General features: G+C 37.5%; 1 protein-coding gene across 1 annotated transcript in view; it reads right to left on the bottom strand.

The window, feature by feature from the left end:
- The window catches only part of NSD2 (nuclear receptor binding SET domain protein 2), a 76,497-nt gene that overhangs the window by 23,147 nt on the left and 29,009 nt on the right, over nucleotides 1-24,341 (bottom strand). Inside the window, exons 3-10 of the mRNA XM_034064567.1 lie at nucleotides 23,088-23,253; nucleotides 19,150-19,316; nucleotides 18,289-18,780; nucleotides 13,096-13,240; nucleotides 12,014-12,091; nucleotides 10,437-10,555; nucleotides 7,295-7,376; nucleotides 6,177-6,301 (exon numbers count right to left, since the gene is read on the bottom strand). Coding sequence (XP_033920458.1) covers nucleotides 6,177-6,301; nucleotides 7,295-7,376; nucleotides 10,437-10,555; nucleotides 12,014-12,091; nucleotides 13,096-13,240; nucleotides 18,289-18,780; nucleotides 19,150-19,316; nucleotides 23,088-23,253 — 1,374 coding nt within the window. The remainder of the gene's footprint in view (nucleotides 1-6,176; nucleotides 6,302-7,294; nucleotides 7,377-10,436; nucleotides 10,556-12,013; nucleotides 12,092-13,095; nucleotides 13,241-18,288; nucleotides 18,781-19,149; nucleotides 19,317-23,087; nucleotides 23,254-24,341) is intronic.

The following is a 24,341-nucleotide window of genomic DNA, read 5'->3' as shown; positions in this document are numbered from 1 at the left end:
TCTAAAAGATGATCTCCAAAAGCATCTTTGATGGCTCAATGTTATCCTGGGGGTTGGGATGGGGTGGTGATTGTGTGGCTTCTTCCCCCCCGGAAGTACCTCCTGGCTAAAGATTGTCCTAAAGGACTAGAGCATCAGTATTTGTTAATGCAAAAACTCATGCCTCATGGAGCAGAAGCAAGTTTCAACTACTACTCACTGTGTGTTTGCAATTGCAAAGTGAACAACATTCACATTTCTTCCCAGCTTCACTGGGACTTCTCTCCTAGATCCCATTCAGGCAAGCCTTCTCTGCCCAGTGTTTGAAGGTTTAAAGTAAAATTGGGAATTCTGAGTGAAGAAGTTGCTAACATTTATGCACCTATGGTACACACACACTGGAATGGGCTTCACCAGTTATTACTCCATCAGGCGCACACCTTTTCAGACTTCCAGCTACCTACTTCCATTAAAAACTGATAATCTTTCCTCTGAAAACTCTCACTTTATTAACTCAGTGTTATAAAAACACTTCTTATATTACTCATGTATCCTTACTTAACAGCACTTCTTAAGCATCAAGAATACAAAGTTTAATCTTAGTCATATTCAAGATGACAGCGTTCTTCTGTCACGTTGTGCTTAAGCAGTTATAAAAGCAACTAAAGGGCAAAATTTTCCAGAGCCAAAAAAGTTAACTCTCCCTCTTCCCCGTTTTACGTGAGCATCTCTTGGTTTATAATCCTGGCTGTAGAAGATGAAATGGAAACAAAACCGCTCTGGATATTTACTTTAAAGATTGGGGTATATAAAAGGAAAACAAAGCATGGCAGAAAATTACTGCCTACCAAAGAAAAAAGTGGAAGGAAAGTCACCTCCACAGCAGGATCCATCAAGGAAAGGGCCCACAAAGAGTGACCTGCCTCTCTTTCCGAGCTGTCAGACCCTCACTGGGTTAAGTGGCATCCTCTTTTGGGTCATCCACTATCTTTAACAGATACACTGCTTCTTTCTAAAAGCATTTCAGAAGCATGTTTCCATGACTTCTAAATGCTGTTGGCTATTAAGTTCCACTTTCCTTTAAACTAAGGACACTGCTACAGGCTCAGACTTCCTGACATGACTTTAGAGTCAGTGATTGCTGTACCACAATCATCCAGGAGGAAGTGGTCTGGTCAAGAGCTTTCTCTAGAGAGGTTGGAGTATGCATGTTCTGATAAGCAAACTCTTTACTCTTACCACAGACAAACCCCAACTGCCTTTTTTTTTAGCTCATTAACAATATCTCAGTGGCTACAGGGTTGGGGTTGGTTTAATCTAAGCACAACTTAAAGGAGCGTAAGTCAACAAGCAACATACAAACACCAGGTCGGACTGTATTCAAAAGACAATCTATCGTGCACCCACACAGAGACAGAAAAACTGACAGAGCCAATTGAGTTACAGTTAACATTTCCTTTATTTCAGTATAAGAATTCCTGAACTGAATGAAGAATGGTATTTTGGCCCATACTGCTAGACTAGATAAATTCTTTAAGTATGCAGTGCCACAAGTGTACACAGTACTGTAAGAGCAAAAAAGACGGCCTGGGACAAGTTTCATTTTTATTATTAGCAGGAGTTAGACGTTTCAGGTAAGGATATTATGCATTTCTGAATTTGCCTGGAAAGTTAATTCAAACTATGAGAACATTTTAAAACATGATAAAATTGCCTACAGATACTCATGATACTTTGGTAGGGGATGCGGAATCAAAACCTACATCATGTAAACATTCAGCAAACAGATTCTCTGCACTCTGAAGCCTAAGTAATACATAAGGTGAAGATAATTACATAAAGAAACTTAATTTTCTACACAGAACGTGCTGCCAAAGAACAAAAGTCATGCCTAGAACTTTTTTCCATGTGAAAGTAGAAGCACAGTAACCAAACCATTTGATCTGGTGGGTGATGCAGGTCATTGCAATTGTTAGAGGCTTTAGCAGAGGTTTAGCAAGAAACAAGTCCAATCACTTGCAGTGTTCCACAAAAATGTACCCCTGACTGCTCACTGGTGCTTTGAAACAGGGAAGAAAACCAAAAAACATCTATAGGCATACAGAAACAAACACAGGAAACAACTGTCTGCTAAGTCAGAAGATTTAAGGTGGCACTATATACCTTAAAGTACTCTTAAATATTGTTTCGAAGAGAAAACTACCCTCCCAGCAAGCCAGAATGGAACCTAGAAGCACACCGATTGTGTTTAACAACCTCCAAGGTTAGCTTCAGCTCTATTTGCTGTAGGCCAGTACTTAAGTTTAGAATAATGTTAATTCCTTTCTTCCTTCCTATTTTTAGGATCTCAAAGACAGTTTTAACCTTCAGTAAGCATACCTAAAATAGTTTACTTGTGTACTGTAGGACAACTAAACTCCAGTGTCAATAAATGGAGCTGACATACTTTTCAATTGCAAGCTGTACATGTCTCATGACTGCCTTCTCAATCAAATATCTTACCTTTTAAGAATGGTGTTTTCTCCATTGTGCACACATGATAATATCCATTAAATAATGCAAATAAACCAAATCTACCTCAAATCAGTAATAAGAAAAAAAATCTACTGCTCAATATGCAGAAAAAGAGCAAAACTTCAGGTTTACATTATTGTAATTGCATTATTATGCCTTGGAAACATAAGAAGTTGTAGTTAGAACCAGCAACTGAGCTTGCTTTGACACTGGGTGTTATACAAAGAATTCCCCCTAAGGAAGATATGAGGAACTCCTGATAAAAACACCACTGTCAAAACCTCTTTGAGGCTTCTTTGAACTGCCATCTGCTGGTCAGCTCATACTGCATGAGGATACAATGAACGACAGGCTAGCTAAGAATTGAGTGTTTCATGGTCTTTATTTTGTCCTCTCTCACAAAAAAGTTACCATTTCTTTGACAAAGTTCAGAAGTAGAACCTAGAGACTGCAGGATACCATGACACTTATCTGCTGTCAACAAACCCATCCAACCTAAATGAAGCCAGCCAAACCCCAGAAAAATGGATTGAAAACCTAAAGCAGATATATTTCCTGCAAACCCACTGCCAATAATCCAGCAGTAACGGTAATGTAAAGCCTTTTTTATTTAGTAAAAAAATACTGGTTAAACTCTCTAACTCTCTCACTACATTACTGGGGGGTGGAGGGCTGAGGTAAAAAAGGAAACAAGAATACACCACCTGTATCCTCACAAGTATGAGCTTTTGGACGGTTACACCATGTCTGACACAGGCAGTAAAATACTACTCCGAGCTTCTGCAGACTTCAAAGTGTTGAGTGCCTTCCTCACATCTGACCTACCAGCTGCTCATTAGGAATCAGATTTTAAACAGAGTCATATCTGACATGAAGTACGGGAGGAAATGACTACTGGTATCAAGTGCCTAGAAGTAAGAAGTATTTAATTTCAAGATTGAACACAGGTATAAAATTTATTTATTCATGTATAATAACTTCTGCTTCTGCCCATCCATCTTACAAGAACTGAAGGGAGGGAAAGTTACCTTTCAATCTCTGATTGATTGCTCTTAAGAACCCCCACCCCTTTTCTATCCTCTGTAGATTACGTACCCAAAGTAACTTATCAATTAAAAATCTGGCCTCAACTGATGCTGCAGTATCTCAAATAAACACTGTTAAAAAATATCCCCAATAGCAAAAAGCATCCAAGATAGTACTTTTTTAAAAGGTCAAGAAAAATGTATCTTTCAAAGAAGAAAAAAACTGAGCACACCCTTCTTACTGTACATAGCCTTCCTAAAACCTAGTTGCAATGCACTGAGATTTAAGAGGTGTACAGCTAGCAACAATCCTTGGCAAATAACAGTCATATCCAGGTTCCATTCTGGAACCAGCTGACTACAGATAGCATGGGGGGAAATGGATGGAAAAGAAACAAAGGCCAGAATCCACTTAGTATTGCTTGTGGAGGTGTATGTGCTTCTGGAACATACAGAACCTTTCCTGTCTTTGTTAAGAGAGCATCTAACTCAACATTTAGAAGTACTATAGTGAACACAGAAATAGAAAAGTTAATCACCAAATGTATTTAATGTTGAGAAGGGTTACATCCTATTACATTATCTGTGCAAAGCTTTCATCATTGCATGATTGTGTCTGGTTTTTAAACTCTTTCCCTTAGGAAAAACTCTGGAGAAGGTTCCTCTCTGGATGTATGCTCTCAGGGCACACACACATTTAGTTATTTAGACAAGTGCTAAGTAATAATACAAAAGGCGAAAAATAAAGTTTTTAAAGCTACACACACAACCCAAAATTTAGGTATTTCCTGGGTTTTTGTAGAATGGATCAATAGCAAGTTCAGAAACACATGTCTCACATTTTTGTTTTATTCAAAGGCAAAATATATCTAGTATCACAGAAAGCAAACTGGGTTTAATCCTTACTTGGTACAAGTTGAGGTTAGTGTAGCTTTAGATGATCTAAGGATCTAGTCCACTAATCTATTCCTGGCTTGCACCCAGCCCTGCAAAAATCTCTGCTATTTGACTGGGTGTATTTTCTGTTATCTTGATTTGGGTTGTTTTCATATTTTAAAACCTTTTAAACCTTTGCAATCACTAAACTGATTTTCTAGTCTGTGATCTCTGAGCAGTGTACCACCATGTTCTTTTTCCTCACATCTTTTGCTGTTTAGCGGTAGGTGAGTAAATTAAGAGCTAAGTTTTAAACTTTCCACCTCAGCCTATAAAACCATATCCTTTTTTACATGTGAACCACTAAGTCATAACCCCAAATCCTACAAAAAATGGACCTTTGGTCAAGAAAGATTTCCAAAGATATAATTTTAGAGACATATTATCTAGAAACAGAAGAATCTTTCTCCTGAGACTGTAATATTTAGAGATACATATTTAGAGCCAAAAAGACAGTATGTTTCTTAAACTGGTCTGGCTGAATAGATGGTCCCAAATACAAAGAGCAAGTCCCAGCAGTAAAGACAAAACAGCAGAAGCTGGTAGGCCAACATATGGGAGTCTCTCTACTGAGAACACAAAATAAGAACAATTCCTGACTGCTGCTATGGACATTACTTCCTGTAGAACTTGCTTTGTATTGGGGTACAGGTGAGAGAATTTATTGGATTTTTTGGTTAGAATCTTTTCCTGTACATTAAGATACACAGCCATTAACATGCAACCTTTTTTTCCCCACTCAAAGGTAAACCATTTATTCCGTATTCATTCAATATTGTCTAGACATTTCAACTGCATTCATTATAGTGTCTAAGCACCTCATGCGTTTTGTTAGGAAAGATGAAAGAGTCTCCAGCATAGCTGGAAGCCCTACTCCCTTGCTAGCAAGAAAGTATTATTTCTACAGCTTTTGTAATACAAACTGCTTGGAGCTGTTTGTCTATGGATATTTTACTACATCCTACCAACTACACTTCTGAATCCACCTGCAAAACAGCATGCATACTTTACCCTCATGCTGCCACTCTTTGGCTGACTGGTTTTAATAGTGTAGATGACCTAGGGAATGGTTTAATAAATTGTATGAATACACTTCTGATACATACATTTTATTTATTGTATGTCAATTGAGAAGAATAACAGTTCCAGATACACAGAGCTAAGACTATGATTAGTAAGTATCAAAGAGATACATCCTTCACTGCCTGTTTACTGGCAATGAATCTGTATGCATCAGAGAAATAGTGCTTAAACAGCCTGAAAACTAATTTGAGCTTAAAGGGGCTCTGCTCAGAAAACTGTCCAGTTCTAGATCAAATAGAGGATTAAGAAACTTGCTTCAATATAAAAGCTATGGCAACATGACAATATTGAGTTACATAATGTAACTAATGTAGTACACTTACATAAAGTCTGTAGAAGAAAATACAGAACACACTGGCATTTTACTTTGCCTCTAATAGAAGGTTACAATTCTAAAACCTTGTTGGTAAATACATTAAAAACCACAATAATATCTCCACGTCCCCAAATCAGACGTCTGTATTACAATAAATGAATTTGCAATGCACACATTAACAGGTTTCACACAGGCCCAAACTGTAACTTGTCTAGAGCACCAATGTTAGAGAATTCGCCTTTGATTTTGTGTTTTTAAACAAGATTCACACCTGATCATTTTTGTAATTAAATGGCTGTGTGCAAACACCACTTTTTTTTTACCTCATTCTCAGTTAAGGAAGCTGAAGGAGATGAACTCTTGCTAAAAGCAAGAGTTGAAGACTCTGGTGCTGAAGCCCGATTTCGCTTCTTCAGAGGTTTACATGCATCAGACAGATTTTTCGTTGCTGTAAAATAATTTTGGTTTACAAAGTGAAGTTTGGAATTTTAAAACGTTATCTCCCTGAAGCCATTTAAAAATACTCCTTTGGCTAAAGGAAGGAATGATTTGGGTAGGTCTTCTGGGCACCTATGGAGGGCTGAGAGAACGCTAAGTAAATTTCTGGAACCTTGTGTTTTGGCTTGATTTTAAAAATAAAGAGGTTTCTATCAGTCAAATATGTACTAAAAATGGCTAAAGAATGTTTTCCCAAAGCTCATTTCTATTAAAATATCTTGTGGCTTAGACCTCTTTAAAGCAGAGGTAACAATTATCTCCTCAGATAAACATTAGAAGGCCTACATGATCTCATCACAATCTGAGGACCACTAAAGCTTTGTTAAGTTATACATTGGAGCCAGGTACCAGACATTATCTATGGCATGTCCCCACTTCTACATTGTGCAGAACTTGCTGAAGCTTACTTGTCTTTGGCAAATCATTTTAATACCTAAAGAGGCATGCTATCACAGAAGTTACCTTAAACTTGAGCATCATTAACAAGCCTAACTTCTGGGTTTTGGTTCAAGGTTATTCAGAATTCCCCTCGCGCTCCACACTGCCTCCCATCAACCATCATTTAAAAGGACTAAAATCACATTGTAACTGATCACACTGATGGTCACTGCACTTGTTTTATTGGGCTAATGCACAATGACAGATTGGAGCAGTAGGATTTGCATCAGTGCTCGCCAAGATCACAGGGCAACAGCTTTAATTTGGTGCCATCAAATGGTGAACTTGTGAACTGCTGCTCTAAATCAGCAATACACAATTTCAGTCAAATATAAGGTTGTAAAATGGTGGTAGTGGAGGAAGAGGGCACATTCCCCCCACCCCATCTGTGGCACCATGGCTGTAACTGGTTATGGCATCAGCAAAATTCAGCTGCTGCCTCAGACAACCTGTTTAAGTTATTTAATTGAAAAAGTGACATTAAAACTTATTCTGACCACATTACCTGACTGGTTCTTTTGTGAAGAGGAGGTTTCTGTGACCTTAGAAGAGTTTGTTTTGGCTGTTTTGTCATTGCTTGTCTCCCTCTGTCACAAAAAAAAATATGAAAAAATAAAAAACCTCCTAATTTATGAGTGGTTGGATAAATCTGGCAATTACTTCTGGATTTAGGCTATTCCAAAGAAAGTGTCTTTACAAATATCTGAATGGTAATGGAGTTAAGCTAGCCCCGTTTTAAGTGACTTTTAAAACTCATTTACAGCACAGGGTACAAACCCATAAACAAAGGGGAAAATTAAACACAATATTCCATCAGCCCACTTATCCATCCCAAACTCAGCATACCAAAAGGGGGGCTCTAAATGAACAGAAAACAGGTAAATTACCCTTACTATTCTTTGTCTAAACTAGTCAAATTAAAACCTTCAATTACTAAAGGTAAGTTGCAGGATTAGTATATAAATCTGAGAATAAACCCTCTGCATTACTGTAAGTCTCAGAGAGGCTTGCTTTCAACTCCACAACTTATAGCAGTGCCATGGTTTAAATTACTATGGTTAAGATTGTTTCAGCATTTCCAAAAGAAAACCCACTACTTTCAAGTGAGCATAAATTTGCTCCAGATGGAGAATTTATCATTAAAAGTTCGGGCCAAAAACTGGGGAAGGTTTTGTCAAAGCTTTGTCAAAATCACACTCTGTCCTTTACACATACCACTATGTTTTTCCTTTTTGTATTTTACAAATTCATTCAAAGTAATAAGTCACCAAAAGCATAGCCAAGAATGCCTACCCTGACAAATGCTCCCTTAATCAGTAAGAATAATACTACTCAACAGAAGGTTTTGCATACTTTTTATAGTCTTCATCTGACATTCAGCTTTGCAAAAGATGTGCAGGCAAACACCTCAGAGGCCAGAGAACTGGTTTCCTTTGCGAAAGTAAATATGAATGACTACTGCACTACAGATGTGCTACACTGTGCTTTTACTGGCTTCTCAGCAGATAACATGCCCTACCACTAATGCCACCAGACGCTCCCAATATCAGTTTTCTAAGATTACTGCTACACTTCAGTGTAAAAATGAAAGCAAACATACAGTACAGTTCACTCTTAAATTTAAAGCATGCTTTACAGAACCCCCATTTTGTTAATGTGCATCTTATGTACATCATGAAAGCATGGATAAGCGAATTAGTTGTTCAAGACTTCCATATGGGTACTTATGGCTTAGTTACTTTGTGAGAGAACATTCGTATTTTGTCAATGAGAATTAAGGACAAAAAGGAGAGGATGACTCTCATGCAAGAAGTAATGAGAACACATCATTCAAGTTCCTCCTATCCAAAATGATTGTAACAAAAGCCTGTAGGTAAATTAGGAATAGCAGAAGGAAGGTGCTTGGTTAGAGTTTGCTTTTTGAATCATTACATAAGCATTTTCACTGTCATTCACTACACGTTTTACTAAGAGGCAGCACATACAGCTAGAAGTACCCTGGGCTGGTGAATGCAGGAAAGCGACTTCAGAGATAATTCATAAAAGAAACCACACAGCAACGACTCCACAATATATAACCCTTCTGTGGACAGAAGCACAAACACTGCTATATGAGTTTAGAGTTTCCAAATTACCTGATATTTACACACACCGGGTTCCTAGTACCTAGTTCTGATAAATGGATCAGATAGACAACAACACCTTTTAAATGCACATTAGTAAGCATTATTAGGGGTATCTTCTGGAAATAATTAATCTCATTCGTTTTCCTGTTAGTAGTCACATCTGTGCCACAGCATCAAACCTATAACAACTTCATCTGCATGAGCTACACTGCAATCACCTTTCATTCTGCTTGGGATAATACAGGCTAACTGCAGCGTACAAACGCTGGTGGGATTGTAAAGAAGTAACTTTAGGGGCAAGCAAAACAGGGACTTCAAAGCAGGAATTAATTGCAATAAGTAAACTCGATTATTCTATGGATCTAGTGTATTATAGTGAATTTAAATCCATTAGAGAAGTTTAAAAAGGACCCAAAAAATTCTCCTAGGACATGAGATGAATATTCAACAACTAACCCATTAGAGCAAGAAATGCAAGAACTAGTTTTGGCCCTCCTTTTCGCAAAGGTAGCAACATTTCTGTTAAGAATTGTCTTTGTCCCTTGCTAATAAGCTCATTAAGCCTGGGTATCTGAAGTTCTCTTTATTTTTATACTGAACTCTAGACAAGTTGTCTGAATACCCACAATATCCACAGAGGCACTACAATAACCACCTACCAAACACACTGACATATGTGACTTCCATACTGCATTTAAAAATAAATCAACTACCTTTCCTTATATTAGGTTGCTTCATTTAATCACAGTACTACTGAAATCCTGAGATGAGGTCTGTGATACACTACAGTACGATACTGAAAACACTTGAGCTAAGCTTTACACACAAGTAAAACCCATGAAGTTCAACCCATGGTCTACATGCATGACTAAATAAACCTGTGCTTAAGTCTCTACAAGATCTGGGCTGTATCCATACCCCTAGTTTCAGTGACCTATGTACAGAAAATCATCATCCTCACAAGCAAGCTAAAGGAAGGAGCCTGTGATTTGTGCAGTAACTATACTGTAATATTTACTGCATCTATGTAAGTTAACAAATGGGTCAGCATGCCACCCTAAAATGTTCTATAGGCTTCCAGTTCTTGAAAAGTAGTTTCTCTGTTTTGCTTTGCTTGTTTTCCTCTCTCCCCCCAAAAAAAACCTGCCTAAATTAAGTATTGACTAAAGATATTTTTCTACATCTCTGTATATATACATCTCTGAACTCCAATTCAGGAGGAAAGAAAAAGAACTACAAAGCATGACAACACAGAAAGGTCATGCCTCTGCACGTTCCTTCGGGAAACAGATTTAGACACACATTTTCACCACAGTTTTAAGTATCAAGTGCAATTGTCATACCTCCATCCTCAAAACCAAAGGAACAAAACCCACAGCAATAACTCACATTTATCTCTGAATATTTACCAGAGTTTGGTTACTTTCATAACCCTGAAAACGGAAATGCTGACAAACTTAACTACAGCAATGTGACTGGTGCTGCTATAAATCAACCCAAACAAACCAACAACATAATTACCTTCCGATTATTCTGTTTATCCATCCTGAGTCTTTTCCTAGGTGCTTCCTGAACTTCAAAATCTTCTGTAGGTTCCTTTGTCCTCTTTTTTTGTTTTCTTTTATTTCCATGTAAGTTACCTTGGGATGGGGGATGGGGGAAACTTACATGAAAAATAATCTAAAACCCACTTGCAAGTTATTTTGAACTGATCTAGTTATTTAAGTTACTTTTCTTTCAGTCATTTTTTAAAACATGGTTAAACATTAACACAGTTTAATGACCTCTTAATGCTTAAGGTCTGGTTTCTGGTACTGAAGACTAACTCTAGAACACATCCAAATCAACTGCTTCATACTCAAGCTATTTTAGAAAGACAAGTCTACCTGTATAATCACTAGTTTAAGAACTGAATATTACTGCCCAACATTGGTTTCATATTCTCAGAGTGCACATGATTGATCTATACAGCTTTTAACTCTCTTTCTACTTTGTAATAGTGTCTTATCACTTAAATGAATTAAGTCTCCTCTTTAAGTCTCCTTAGAGTTCTCCAAATGATGGAGATACTGGTGACATCTATTAAGGGGCCTCTGGAAAAGGCAAGATATCACCAACTGTACAGATTAATTCTCTTTTCCTGGTATGGCAATTCAGGCTCTAACAAGCTTACTTCTATTTCACAGGAGACTGTAATATCCCCTTCCTTTGTGAACCAAAATCCTAAGAACAGAATCACATTGGTCATTTTAAACCAACGGACTTACTCACATATTTAGATGATTGTTCACAGTAAAGTTCCAGCAGCTGCTAAACTACAAAAGATCAATGACTAACCTACATATCCCTTCCACAGGTTCAGCTATTGGTTGTACTCATTCTACCTCAAAGACAGATGAAGGTTTAGGAAGTGGTCTGTTCCATCAGGATGAAATGAGAACACTATTACACTTTCCAGTACTCTATTTTAAGAAGCTACAGAGCATTATTAGCATGAAGATTGCAAGCTCCAAGGGCACAAACATGTTAACTGAAAATTGCCCTACAGCTACAAGCATTCTATTCCAGTGGGAACAAATAGCTGTAAGTATAAAAAAATATATAGCAACTTGAAAATATGGATAATTTTCAAATTAATGTTCTTATCTTAAACAATCTAGGACATATTCTATTATCAGACTCAATCCACAAAGCAGACTGAAATGGCTCCAGGAGAACCTGCTACTTACAAAAAGCCAGCAAAAGAAATCCCACAATATTCTTCCAAGTTTAAGAGGATCTGGTTAGGGAATGATTGAACTGACATGTTTTCATCTGCAGATAATTCTAAACGTACACAATATATGTACTAGAAACACCTGGTACAGGTACAATTTCAATTACATTTCTTGCAATATGACACTGAGGAAGGTGAACAAAATTCAGCACTACAGTGTTTAGATATTTAATTTGGGATCCATTAAAATTCTAACGCCAAGGAAGACAACATCTGAGATAAAAATAAAGAGATTATGATACGTGGGAGATTACATAAAAAAATACACTCAATAGCTACTTATAATGATGAACTATTTGCACACAACACAAATTTCAATTACTTCTGGATCTTGATCTCCTTTTAGGTGAGTCTTGAAACACTTTACGTTTGGCCTCTCCAATATTCTTCAATGATGAACCTTGAGAGATACAGAATGTGTTTTTTTTTTTTAAACTGATATCCAAATATTTAACACTTAAAATTTTAAGTTAAAAACTTTTCAATTTTCCACAAAATGTTATTTCACACACACACAGTTAACAAAACTGACTGCCATTTTTATACAAGTTTTTCCAAGTCTCACAAACTGTCAAACACTCCCTCTCATTCTTGTCATTGCCCAAAGCAGCACCTGTTGGCTTCTAATACTTCCATTGTAAGTCTTCTTACAGTGCTGTAAAGCTATTCAAATTTGAACAAGGATGGCTAAATTTGATAAAGTTCATGCAAATGTCAAACTATCTTCCTCCTCCTTTCTCAGATAAGTGACTCCAAACCCCCTCCAATATTTTGCAATATAATTGAGACTGTTTATCAAACCCAAATGCTAGACAACAGCAACAAAGAAAGAGAGAGAAAATAAAGAGTATTTACAATCGTGTACAATGTCCTACACACTTTGAGTAGCATAATCAAATGCCAAATGGATGAAAGTTTCAGCATAAAGTTAGGAATACTTCTTCCTGAGTTGATGGTGAGATGAGGTAATATACTTTAGGTATATATTAAGAAAACACATAGCACTGATTAAACTTTTTAAACCATTTCCTAAGTATTCTATGAAGAAAACCCCTCGAATTTTATGAGTAGCAACACTTCGTCTTCCCTTCCCACCATCCACTCATACTGGCAGTGGATGCAATGGCAGCTGCTTATGGGCAGAAGAAGAATGAGAAATCAGCAATCTCTAAACAGTAGGTTTACATATAACAACTTTTCAGAACAATGAGCAAGAAATGTAGACTTCATGGGTTGTGTTTATTGTAACCATTGGCATTCCTTTGCTATTGGCACAAACACCAAGAATTAAAACTGGAAAACAGTGAAAGCTGTTTTCCCTACAGGTCTCAAATATGTGCTTAGTTTAACGCCACTATGTATATCAAATTTAGTTAGAGTACACTAGCACAGTTTTACGTTTACCAGAGTCTTCTTCAGATTTGGGAGAGGTCACTATGGCAAACTTTGTGTTATAGCGAGCTTTCTGTTTTTCACTAAGCATGTTCCACTGCGATTCGAGCAATTCTTCAATCTCCTCACTTGAAGCATCTGGATGTTCAGCAACCACCTACACATGTAGAAATAGGGTTGTATTAAAACAAGGTGACCATTAAAAAGAATGGTGTACATTCACCTATCGCTTTGGAAAAGTGGATACAAACAAGTTATCTAACATCTATGCTGAGACAGAACCAGATTGAAACCTTCTTGTCTCCAGTTTTCCTTTGAATAACGACTTCTCTCTCTGTCTTCCTAAAACCAAGAAAATCTATAAGCATATGCAGATGTATTAAGAATTTTGGACGTATCTATTCACCTTTTAACATTCAAAAACATGGAGTAACTGTAAAATCTTGTCTTGCGGTCATCCAAAAAAACCCTGTATTATTTCTTGATGAAGTTTAAATCTACACCCCAAAGACAAACAAGTAATCCTGGAGTATACATCTGCCTACAGAGACAACCATCAATTCATAGGAGAACTCATTAAACACAGAATTCATACACCTATCTTAACAGAGATTTACACCCGCTAGCATCTGACGCGACATTTTCCTGTATTAGTTCATCATTTTATATTATGTACGTGAATTTTAGGAACACAAAGAATTGTGCATTTTTTCTTAATGATATAAGTACGAGAATTTCTAGAAATTTATTCAGCACAAACAAAAGTCAGTATTAAAACCAAAGAAAAATCCTCCCAAACTCCTTCACCGTTCCCATACTTCTACTTAAGACAGATTTGATTAATCATAGAACTCATAAAGCTCTAAGATCATATGATTTACAGAAATTAAACAGTAGGTTGAAAAAAACCCTTCTCATCTCATTATCCAGCATTCTCCAAAATCCTGTTACTGGAGTGATGCAACCAATATCCCAAAATCATGGAGCAAAATAAAAACGAGGCCAACAAAGCCAAGTGTTCTAACAGTAACACCATCCAACAGAACCGAAATGCAAATTTTCAGTGATAAGGGAAATGATTAAACCTAATTTCTTAGAAGTTAGTGTCTTAAAAATGCACTTTCTGTTGTCAAACTGTGTAAAAGCATGGCTGAAGGTTCTCCTGGGTTTAGAACAGTTGTAGCACTTTCCTTTCATTGGGATTATTCAGTGTCTAGTAGGGAAATTCATACTGAGAGCACGAAGAGTTCTCTTGCTTCAATTTGGTATAACCCGTATGCATAAAGCTTGGAGAATACAACCACCTTTGGAGACCTGTACTCAAAGCTTGACTAAAATCCAACATTATCAAAAACTGACTGAGAAGTGAGAATGTAGGCAGCCCTGCAAGATACCCCTCCCACAAATCTCATTTCTTTAGGAATGAGCATCAGTTTTGACCATTGCTGCTAAGAGAATAGGTCACTGTGCTCAACTAGTGCATAGAGTTATTTAATTCTCTAAAAATGTATCACCAGCTTTGCTCACACAAATGAGATATGGTTGAACATCACCTCTGGGACCCACCAAAATACAAATAAAACCAACTTTCAACTAAGTATGAAATGATGAGCAAAATACACTCATGGTGAATGGACTCTTGCAAAGAAGGCCTCCAAGGAAAATGCTCATCAGTCATCACCAAAGTCTTCATACAGTAATAGTCCATCCTGGTATACATACTGGAAATCATAGAATCATAGAATAGTTTGGGTTGGAAAGGACCTTAAGATCATCCAGTTCCAACCCCCCTGCCATGGGCAGGGACACCTCACACTAAACCGTATCACCCAAGGCTTCATCCAACCTGGTCTTGAACACTGCCAGGGATGGAGCATTCACAACTTCCCTGGGCAACCCGTTGCAGTACCTCACCACCCTTACAGTAAAATACTTCTTCCTTATATCCTATCTAAACTTCCTGTTTCAGTTTTCACTTGTTACACCTTGTACTGTCACTACAGCTCCTAATGAAGAGTCCCTCCCCAGCATCCTTTGGAATACTGGAATATTAGAAATACTGGAAACAATTTATTGTGTATCTTGATGTACATGAAAACCACACACTTCTTCCAGGTACCTATTTCTAAGTCTATGCTACAGAACACATGGAAGATCTTTTCTTGGACATGGGAATTAGCATCACTACAGGTGTAGAAAACATGGTTAATTAGACCACTCACGTCCTAGCTCATTAAACAAAGTGTATTAACTTCACTTATACTTGTCTTGATGTTCAACAGCTCCTTACACATGCAGAAAGCTTTAATTGTAAGCCCTACTAGTGAAATCATCTTCTGATTTACCCCAAAACAGACTCAAGGCCCAAATCAATGAATTAATACAAACAATATAGCTGTCTGCCTCTCACTGAATCATACCTTTATCACAAGTCAGACATTCCTTTCTATTGACTCCTATGGTTATATTTCACAGAGGAAGGGCATAAGAATGCCAATATTACGAAATATATCTTTACTCCTTTGGTAACAGCACAAAATACTTCAGTGTGTCACTACGACCATGAAAGTGCTCCAAGCTTTCAACGCCTCCCTCAGGAAAACATGCCTCTTAAATGACTGAACATTTTCCAGCAGTTCATCCAGTGTTCCAACACCCATCATTCATTCTTAAAAATTCCAACTATTCCTCACCCTCCTGTTCCCAGAAAATGTAACACTAAAAATAGTAATTAATAAAATCACTCTCATATATGAATCCTACTACCAAACAAAGCCAAACTCCAAGCAAGACACAGCAGAAATTGCTCTACCTCTATGAGAGCTTGTAATTATTAGAGATCCCAAAAGAGAAGTCATCAGTCATTTCTTTCCATTCACTTCCATCCCTTCCCAAGTCTGGGGCCAGAAAGCCTCTTCTGGATCCATAATTTTCCTTTCTTCTAAGTTTCTACATGCAAATACCAAAGGAGCTATACACTAAACTCTCAGGTACCACCAATACAAGCTCAAAACCAGGTCTGATTTTTAGCCAACATCTCCACTCCTTCTACAGCATAACAGCATCTACAACAGCAACAAAAATGGAAAGCAAACCATGCAAGTTGAACTAGATAAGCCTAATGGAAGGGGAAACTCCAAAGACTAGTTAGGATATGATCACCAACTTTCACCAAAGGCACAAAACTGCCATTTTAAAAGCAACATGACAGGCTGAAGTGTACACAGGTAACAAGTTCTGTGCAAGAAGCACGAATACCTTGTATGGAATTTCCCACTTTGCCAGTTAACTGCAAATCAAGAGAAAGGAATGACAAATTCTGCTGCTCTGATGGGTTACGGGGACTATTATCTGCAGTCACCTGGTGCCTGCAGCTTTCACAAACTAGTGCTGCTCTACACATAGAAGTGCTTCTGTACCAATTAGAATGTATCACACAGTCAGCTGGATTTGGGTTTTCTTGACTGATCTTATTAAAAGGTATTTTAGGCAGAAATGTCAGGATGATTTGTATGTATTTTTCATACACCAAATACATAGTATTTTGAAACTTGCTGTCTTCTACTGAACTCTGAGCAACATTAACCACTACCATCAGCAAGATTTTCAAGTTTATACAAGTTTTTCAGTTTCCCGTAATGACACTGAAGACAAAACAATTCCTCAGTGTCAAAGACTGTAATAATCTTAATATTTTCCATCTATTAATTTGAGAATTACAGTATAACTGTAGTAGGGAATCCAGCTTGATAAATGGCACAGAAAATAGAAATACCAACATCAGAGACTCAGCACGTCTCTTCTGCGGTAAGATGTCTGGCTAAGAGTCCATAAATCTAGTCATAATAATCTCATTTCTTCCAGAAAAGTAATTTCATGTCCCTCAATATTGCACAAGACTTCTTGCTACCTACATTAAAGGCCAAGGAAATTCCCCCTTGCCACTGTATGAGAGGTTACTTATAGAAGAACTGGAAATAGAATTCAGGTCTCTCCAACGTGAAATAGATGATTTACCCATACAATTTTTCATAATGAATATGTCAAAATCTGCATTTAATAGTCTGGCTACAAACCTCTTTCCTTCCTGGAGCCAGCAAACTGAACTGCCAATACTTCTCTCAACCCCAGCCATTAAAAGGTATGTGTAACATTTTCTTTCTTGATATTAGTTTAAGTTGCAATGATCTAAAAAGATCCTAAGTTGAACCACAACTAACTGATTTCCATACAACAGAATCTGTCCTTTCAATTTCTCCTTTATAAAGTTTGTATCTATTAATGCTTTCTCACATAAATATCCTCTAACAAAGTTAACTATTCAGTAGTTGAAGAGTGTAACAAGGTCACCACTAACTTTCTGGTCCTCCTGTGGCTACTACAGAATAGTATGAGAAGATGAGAACTCATTGGTTCTTTAAGTGCATGGAAACATACTGCAAATGGATCAGGTTTTAAGGAAAAAAAATGAGGGTCATGATTTTAAAGTAATGTGCTAGAGCAGCAGTACTGCTTTTATACTTCTAACCATATTCCTAAAAATGTTAGTATTAAGGTTATTATAATTATTTATAATATTAAAACATTATAAAATAATTATAATATTAAAATTATAAATAGTATTATAATTAGAATATATAATATACTACATATTCTACCTTGTCTTCAAGTGTAATCCTCTCAAGAGGACCTCATTTCTGTCCCAGCAGACTGCACACTGACAGTGATTTTCACAGGCTTTGGTAACTAGATTCTTTTGAAGCTCAGCAAAAGATTCTAGGTACATAAATGGAACTTGAGCTCCAAGACAAGGGAACACACCAAAGGAATTGAATCACATCTTCAGAAAGAATGTAAAAGCTAACCACAAATAGATTGCTATAAACAGCACAACCTTTCTTATATCTGCCTAAGTGTATGTATGCATATCTTTATATTTTACTTACATTAAAAATATTACAGCTAATACAAATAACTTACAGTTAAAGTACAGAGGCATTATTACTAGCTTGTTTATATGCACATCTCTAATCCCTTCTTTCTCTGTTCCTGTTCAAAGATTTGATGCAGGCATATCTAGTCAAAGCTGAAGTATTATGGATTCTAAAGCAGTAACTATTTTTTGTCAACTGAAGTAAAGAAGTTTCTTTAAATACAGAAATGAGAAGAGGCAACCCACAGCAATGATGGTGAAAAGAGACTAACCTCATCTCTGTGCTTCTGACAGAAGACCAAAAACTGAGATACTGCATCGCCCTTTCTGCTTCGTGGAGTAGATGCTGGAGTTTTCTTTCTATTGAGAGGGGAGCCTATCCCTCTTTTCGATTCTGCCTGTTCGGATGACTTTTGAGGAGTAGTATCCTTAGTCCCTGATTGAGTGCTTTCTTCCATATCATCAGTAGCTGACAATTTTGCTGTCCGTCTCCTCCTCTTGTTAGGAATACCAGACTCCTTCATCGATTTCAGATTTTGAGTGGTTTCTTCGCTCGAGTAAGACGACTCATCTACCTCCTCCAGGGGTTCCACAGCAACGCCAACTTCCTTTGCCACTTGAGGATTAAGATGAGGTCTGTCTCTAACATAGATGAAGGTGTACTTGGCCTTCCGTTCTTCCACTGTCATGCCTACTGCTTCACTTGCTTGCTTAACACCCACCTCCCACTGTGGCCGAAGCTTCCCTGAAACAGGCTTCAACATCTGCAAGGTAAGATGGCAGTGTGAGAAATTTGCCCACTTCTGAGTTAAATATGTCAACAGTAACAAAAAACAATTCTAAGAGATGAAGTGTAATGTATAATTATCATTCAGACATTAAAATGGAATTGTATTTGACAGTACTGATACCATGCATGAATCAATGACAAAGCAGAAGAGTACTGATTTTTAGCAAGTAATGAACAGTGGTAAAACATCCTATTCGTTACATCTGTAAGTGAAGTATAAAACTACAGGCCTCTGTAAAACAAGCCGTCTTTAAAGCTCTCTAGAACATTTATTTAAATCTGTATATACCTCTAACAGTAAAATAAAAATCTCTGAATCTTGTCTGATCTGGTAGCTTCTTACCTTTATTTTCTCTGATTTAGTGAGGGCTTGTTTTGCACTGTCCTGGCATAATTGTTCAAACTGGTCTTTTTCTTTAAAGGGTACAAGGCTCTTCTCAAATATCCAGGCTCGCTCTGGGGCATCTCCAAAAAACTGAACATGATATTGACGAAAACTCTTTTTCTGTCCTGAGAATGAAAAACAAATGTGTTTAAGATGCAACATAGGCTGTTCTCTGCACTTTCTGACTTGAAATCTTTTGTAAACTGCTATAGTTCCCATGACAAAAGCACAGTACAACTGGTTAACCTTTCAAAAACCCACTTAACCAGCTTTAAAGTCTCTGAGCTGTTATCTATGGAGTTGGATACAAAAGCCCAATAGTTTAATTCCAGAAAACAATACGCTTTGCTAAATTAACTAAAGGTTACTATTGACTGTCAGTGCTTTCCATATGTATTAACTTGTAAGTAGGCCTGGATGTTTCTGAAAATGCTACATTTGAAAATGTTTTCAAAGCTTGGATAGCTGCTGCCCTCCGCCTCATCTCTGATCCACCTAAACTCTGAAATATTCTTAAGCTGAGATACAAACTTCATCTAGTTTTGACATCTGCAATCACAACTTCATCCTAACCAAGCTTTTAAGGAATCAAAGCAAGAAATGAAAAGGATTTGGGTGGTGGAAGAGAGAGAAGGGAAAGTGGGAAGATAAGAGAACACTTCTGAAACCTAGATAAAAAACATTCGTTCTTCTAGCATTTTAAAGAGGAATGCTGTCTCACTGCCTTAAGGCACAGGCATACAACCTTCTTTCTGTTAGTACTCTGTAGGTTGCATTCAGACATGTGGCACTGGGGTTTTGCTAGATTGATTTCTATAGTTTCTTAGGAAAATCTACCACAGAGATTCTTGATAATGAAGCATAAACCTTGCTCCTTTCAAAGGGCAGTGTAATTCAGTTAGGGACAAACAAACAGCTTTATTTCTCTCAAAATACTATTAGGTCTATTATGTTATAACAGACCTAATAATCCAATGAGTAAAATTCCAGGGACTGCCTGATCAAAACTCTGAAAGACTGCTACATGAAAAATTTGTCTGAGGAGTCTATAATAACCACTCCAACAACTGTATGAAAGCTTGAAAGCATTCAAGAAGCCATGTAGTTTACTACCAACATTGAGTCTAGCTATAATCCTACTCATTCAATCTGTTCTTAAAAACCTCCTGCAGAATCATAGAATATTTAGGGTTGGAAAGGACCTTAAGATCATCCAGTTCCAACCCCCTGCCATGGGCAGGGACACCTCACACTAAACCATGTCACCTAAGGCTCTGTCCAACCTGGCCTTGAACACCGCCAGGGTTGGAGCATTCACAACCTCCTTGGGCAACCCATTCCAGTGCCTCACCACCCTAACAGTAAAGAACTTCCTTTCACACCATTTCTCCAGGCAATCAACCCCAATGCATCACTATTTTATCCCTTCCAAGTTCTTAATATGTAGTCTAAATGTTCATTGCTACTAAGCTCTCTTCTTCCCAGAACAAGAAGAGTTTTATTATGCCTTTTCTTCTTTACATGTAACTTAAAATTATTTAAGGCCAATAACTGGGCTCTCCTTTAGCTCCTCCTTATCAGATTAAACAGCCCCAAGCTCCTTCAGTCTCCCTGCACAGATAAGATTCCTAGATGTCTGTTCATGCTGTTCTCAGACCTTTCTGTTTGGTCCATGTTTCTTTAAATTAGATGGCCCAAACGGAAAGTAAAAAACCTAATACTCCCACTAAGACCATGCTACCACTGGAAAACCAAAGGATATAATTCATGCTTTTTATAAGCAGCACTATTAATTTATGTCAGTGTGATTTTGGTCTTTCCGCAGAGAAAACTAAGATGGATTAGTACAACTGATTCCTCTCTGTGAAAATGCAGCTTTCCACTCATTTGCCAGCTTGATCACCTATCACTATAACAATCCAATCCCTATTCCTGCTAAACCGAGAGGTTTGTTTTCCAGACTACACCTCCAATGTGTCAGGATTATTCAGATTTACAATCCTGCACGCTTACAGTTCCCTCACACTGGAAATCTGTAACTCCACTGCACATTTTAGATGTATATTCTAGTCTATTTTCCAAGTCCTCAATACAACCCTTGAAAACTAGGGAAAAAACAAACCACAAAAACCCCGCTTTCCCACACTTGGAAATACATATTTCAAAGTTACTGAAATCTCTAGTGACAAGTAAATGCCCTACTCTGTTCATAACAACGGAAGTCGATACTTCTGCTTGTTCTAATAAAATACATGAAATCATTGAGAAGCATTAAGTACCAAAACAAAGTTATGTGCTCCTATTTTAGCTTGATATTCCTACTAACCTCTTGCTTTTCTCCTTAACCTGCAGATTTTTCTGGGTTCTGTTTTCAGTTTTCTAAACTTTCCATACAGTTTGGCATAAACATAGTAAAAAACAGTTTACAGTGCTCAGCTGTAGGTAAGACTAGTGAGGGATGCAAACTGCAGCAAGAAGATTTCCTGTAAATGCAACAGTAGCAAAAGGAAGGCTAAGGAATGCTCACTGGGGCCGGAGACTGAGTGACAAAGGACACAGGCAGAGAGACTCAACACCTTGTTTATCTCGGGGTTTTGCTTGTTTCCTAGACTGTAACATCTATCCTGAAGCCTTCTGGTCCTTTAGCCTAGTGATAAAGGCTACAAGACTGACACACTCACTACCCACAGTATATTAATTAAGTCAGAGCACACTTAATCAGATTGTACATCTCCAAGATCCTGGACCAGGTTGGATGCTTCAGAAGACGTTGAAGGTGCTGGCCAATGGGGGTTGCAAGGGTGGTCTCTATAATTTTTGAAAGGTCACAGACATTTGGGGAGATACCCAGAGACTAGACAAAGGTAAACACTCCAAACATTGTACCTATCTTCAAGAACAGTAACAATCTGGGGAACTACAAGTCAGGTTGACCAGCTTATCCTCAGTGACCACAAGATTATGTGGCAAATACTCCTATAAAACCTATTCTGCTACATGTCCAAGTGCATGAATGACAAAAAGGTGTCTGGGAATAGCCAGCACAGGCTCCCCAGTGGCAAACTGTACCTAATCAATTTGACTCAAATAGCACTAATATAAAAGGCAATGGACACAACTGAAAGAAAGGGAATTTCAACTAGGTAAAGGAAGACGTCTTCTTGCCATAATGGCTACCAATAAGTGGAACCAGTTGCCAAGAAAAGCTGTAAAGTCACCATGCCTGAAGACATTAAATATTTGACTGGACAAGGCCCTGAGCATCCTGCTCTAACTTGGAGACTGTAAGACTTGTAGAGGTCCTTTCCAAACTCCATTACTTTATCATTCTACAACCAGCACAGAGATACCTCAAATGTTCCAGGTATCAGAACAGAGAACAAAGCTCCAAATGACATGAAGAAATCACACAGATTCCTACTCAAAAAGCTTGTTAACACTTGATAGTCTCTGTACTTAGGATGAACTAATTTTGTCTGTAGGTAACAGTACTGATTCTATGAACCACAGAAAATCTAGTTGCCTGTAGTAAAGCATAATCATCAGGAGTATTTAACTCCCATCAGCTTTCAATAAAATTTTTAGTCTGTATCACTTCTCCAAGCATCTCCATAAAACCAGTGGAAAGTACCATCAGACAATTTTTAATAAGACTTCACACAGTTTCATAGATCACAATTTTGATAGCTGTCAGAGAATGTTCCCAGTTAAAAAAATCACAGTAGGAAAAAAGCTCTGTCTGCTATATGCTCAAGAATAGTGTTCACATGATTTTAACATTCCTCTTGACAACAAGCATGTGATTCAGCTACTGATACAACTGAAGAACAGAATTTCCCCAAAACAATGTTATGGATACCTAAGAAATTGGGATGTTTGCAGCATCACTGACATACCTTTTATTTTAGTGTAGGCATGGAGAATAGGATCAGCAGAAACCATACATGGCCACCATGGAAAACCAGACACTTTTGACCACACTAGATCTCCTACATTGTACTTCAACAGATGGAGTTTGTCTTCTTTGACGGTACTTTGAGTTGGATCTCTTTTAGCAGGAGCCTTAAAACATGAAAAAAAGAAAGAAAAAACTATCACCATGTTTCTTCAGATGTGCACTAAGCAGCACACAAAAATAACCAACAAATCACAGTTTGTATTCTGTTTAAACATTATATGTAAAAACAGAGTGGTAATGGAAGGAAGGAAACAAGAAACAGTTCACCAGAATAAAGAACTATCAGTCTGCTAGCAAACAATAATTCTATTTCATGTGTAATAAAAATCTAAGGAATAATTTTTGTTCTCTCATTTTGTTCCATTTATGGTTTTAGTTGGAAGTATTGGCACGTAAGCTGTGGTTTGCCTTTATCTTTTGATTCACTGCTGAGAGACCATCAGGAAGTCTTACTTTAATTTCAAACACATTAACTGAACACTGGATGTAGATGTGGAAGAGCCAACCTCCCTCTGTACTCAATATTATTAACGAAGTAAAGCGTAATACACACAAATGCGTTCTTACATTTAAAACCATGAAAAAACATCTCAAACCAGAATAGACTGAAATACTGCCTTCATGTCCAAATAAAATTGCATAAATAACCCATTAACCCCCCCCAACACTCTGCGTCTTTCAGCTGTATTTTTACATACTGAGAACTGACATGAACCCTTCCCCACACCCTTTAGCAAGGTTCTTTGTTCCAGTCCTAGGAGCAGAAGTTTGTGAGTGCTCATCTGGTGCTCTGAAACTATTTTAGCTATTGGAAAACAGTTACAGAACTACTTCCACTTCAAGGGACAGACTTAACCACCAGGGAGTTTTGTGCTCCCCGATGATAGACACATTTTTACTGCTTCATAACAAAGTTCAGCAACACAAACATTGATTCACCAACTAAAACCATTCCACAAAGTTAGTTACATCTTGTCCTTTTAGCTTCATCTTTTCTGTTTGATGTAAATACTGAACACCTTTATCTAGGGAAGCACTAATTCTAGATGTAACAAAGCACAGGATGTGTCTCATTACAGATATGCTAAGAGAAATTAGTTGTAATTTTTCTGTTACTAAATTTATGTGCAATGCGTTTCATCGTTCATCTTGCCAGCAGTACCAGCTCAGCATACCCAGCTTCAGGCTTTCA

The sequence above is a fragment of the Melopsittacus undulatus genome, chromosome 7 (genome assembly GCF_012275295.1).
Source record: "Melopsittacus undulatus isolate bMelUnd1 chromosome 7, bMelUnd1.mat.Z, whole genome shotgun sequence".
Lineage (NCBI taxonomy): Eukaryota > Metazoa > Chordata > Aves > Psittaciformes > Psittaculidae > Melopsittacus > Melopsittacus undulatus.
The sequence above is the reverse complement of the archived record's forward strand: the minus strand, read 5'-3'. Positions and strand labels throughout refer to the sequence as shown.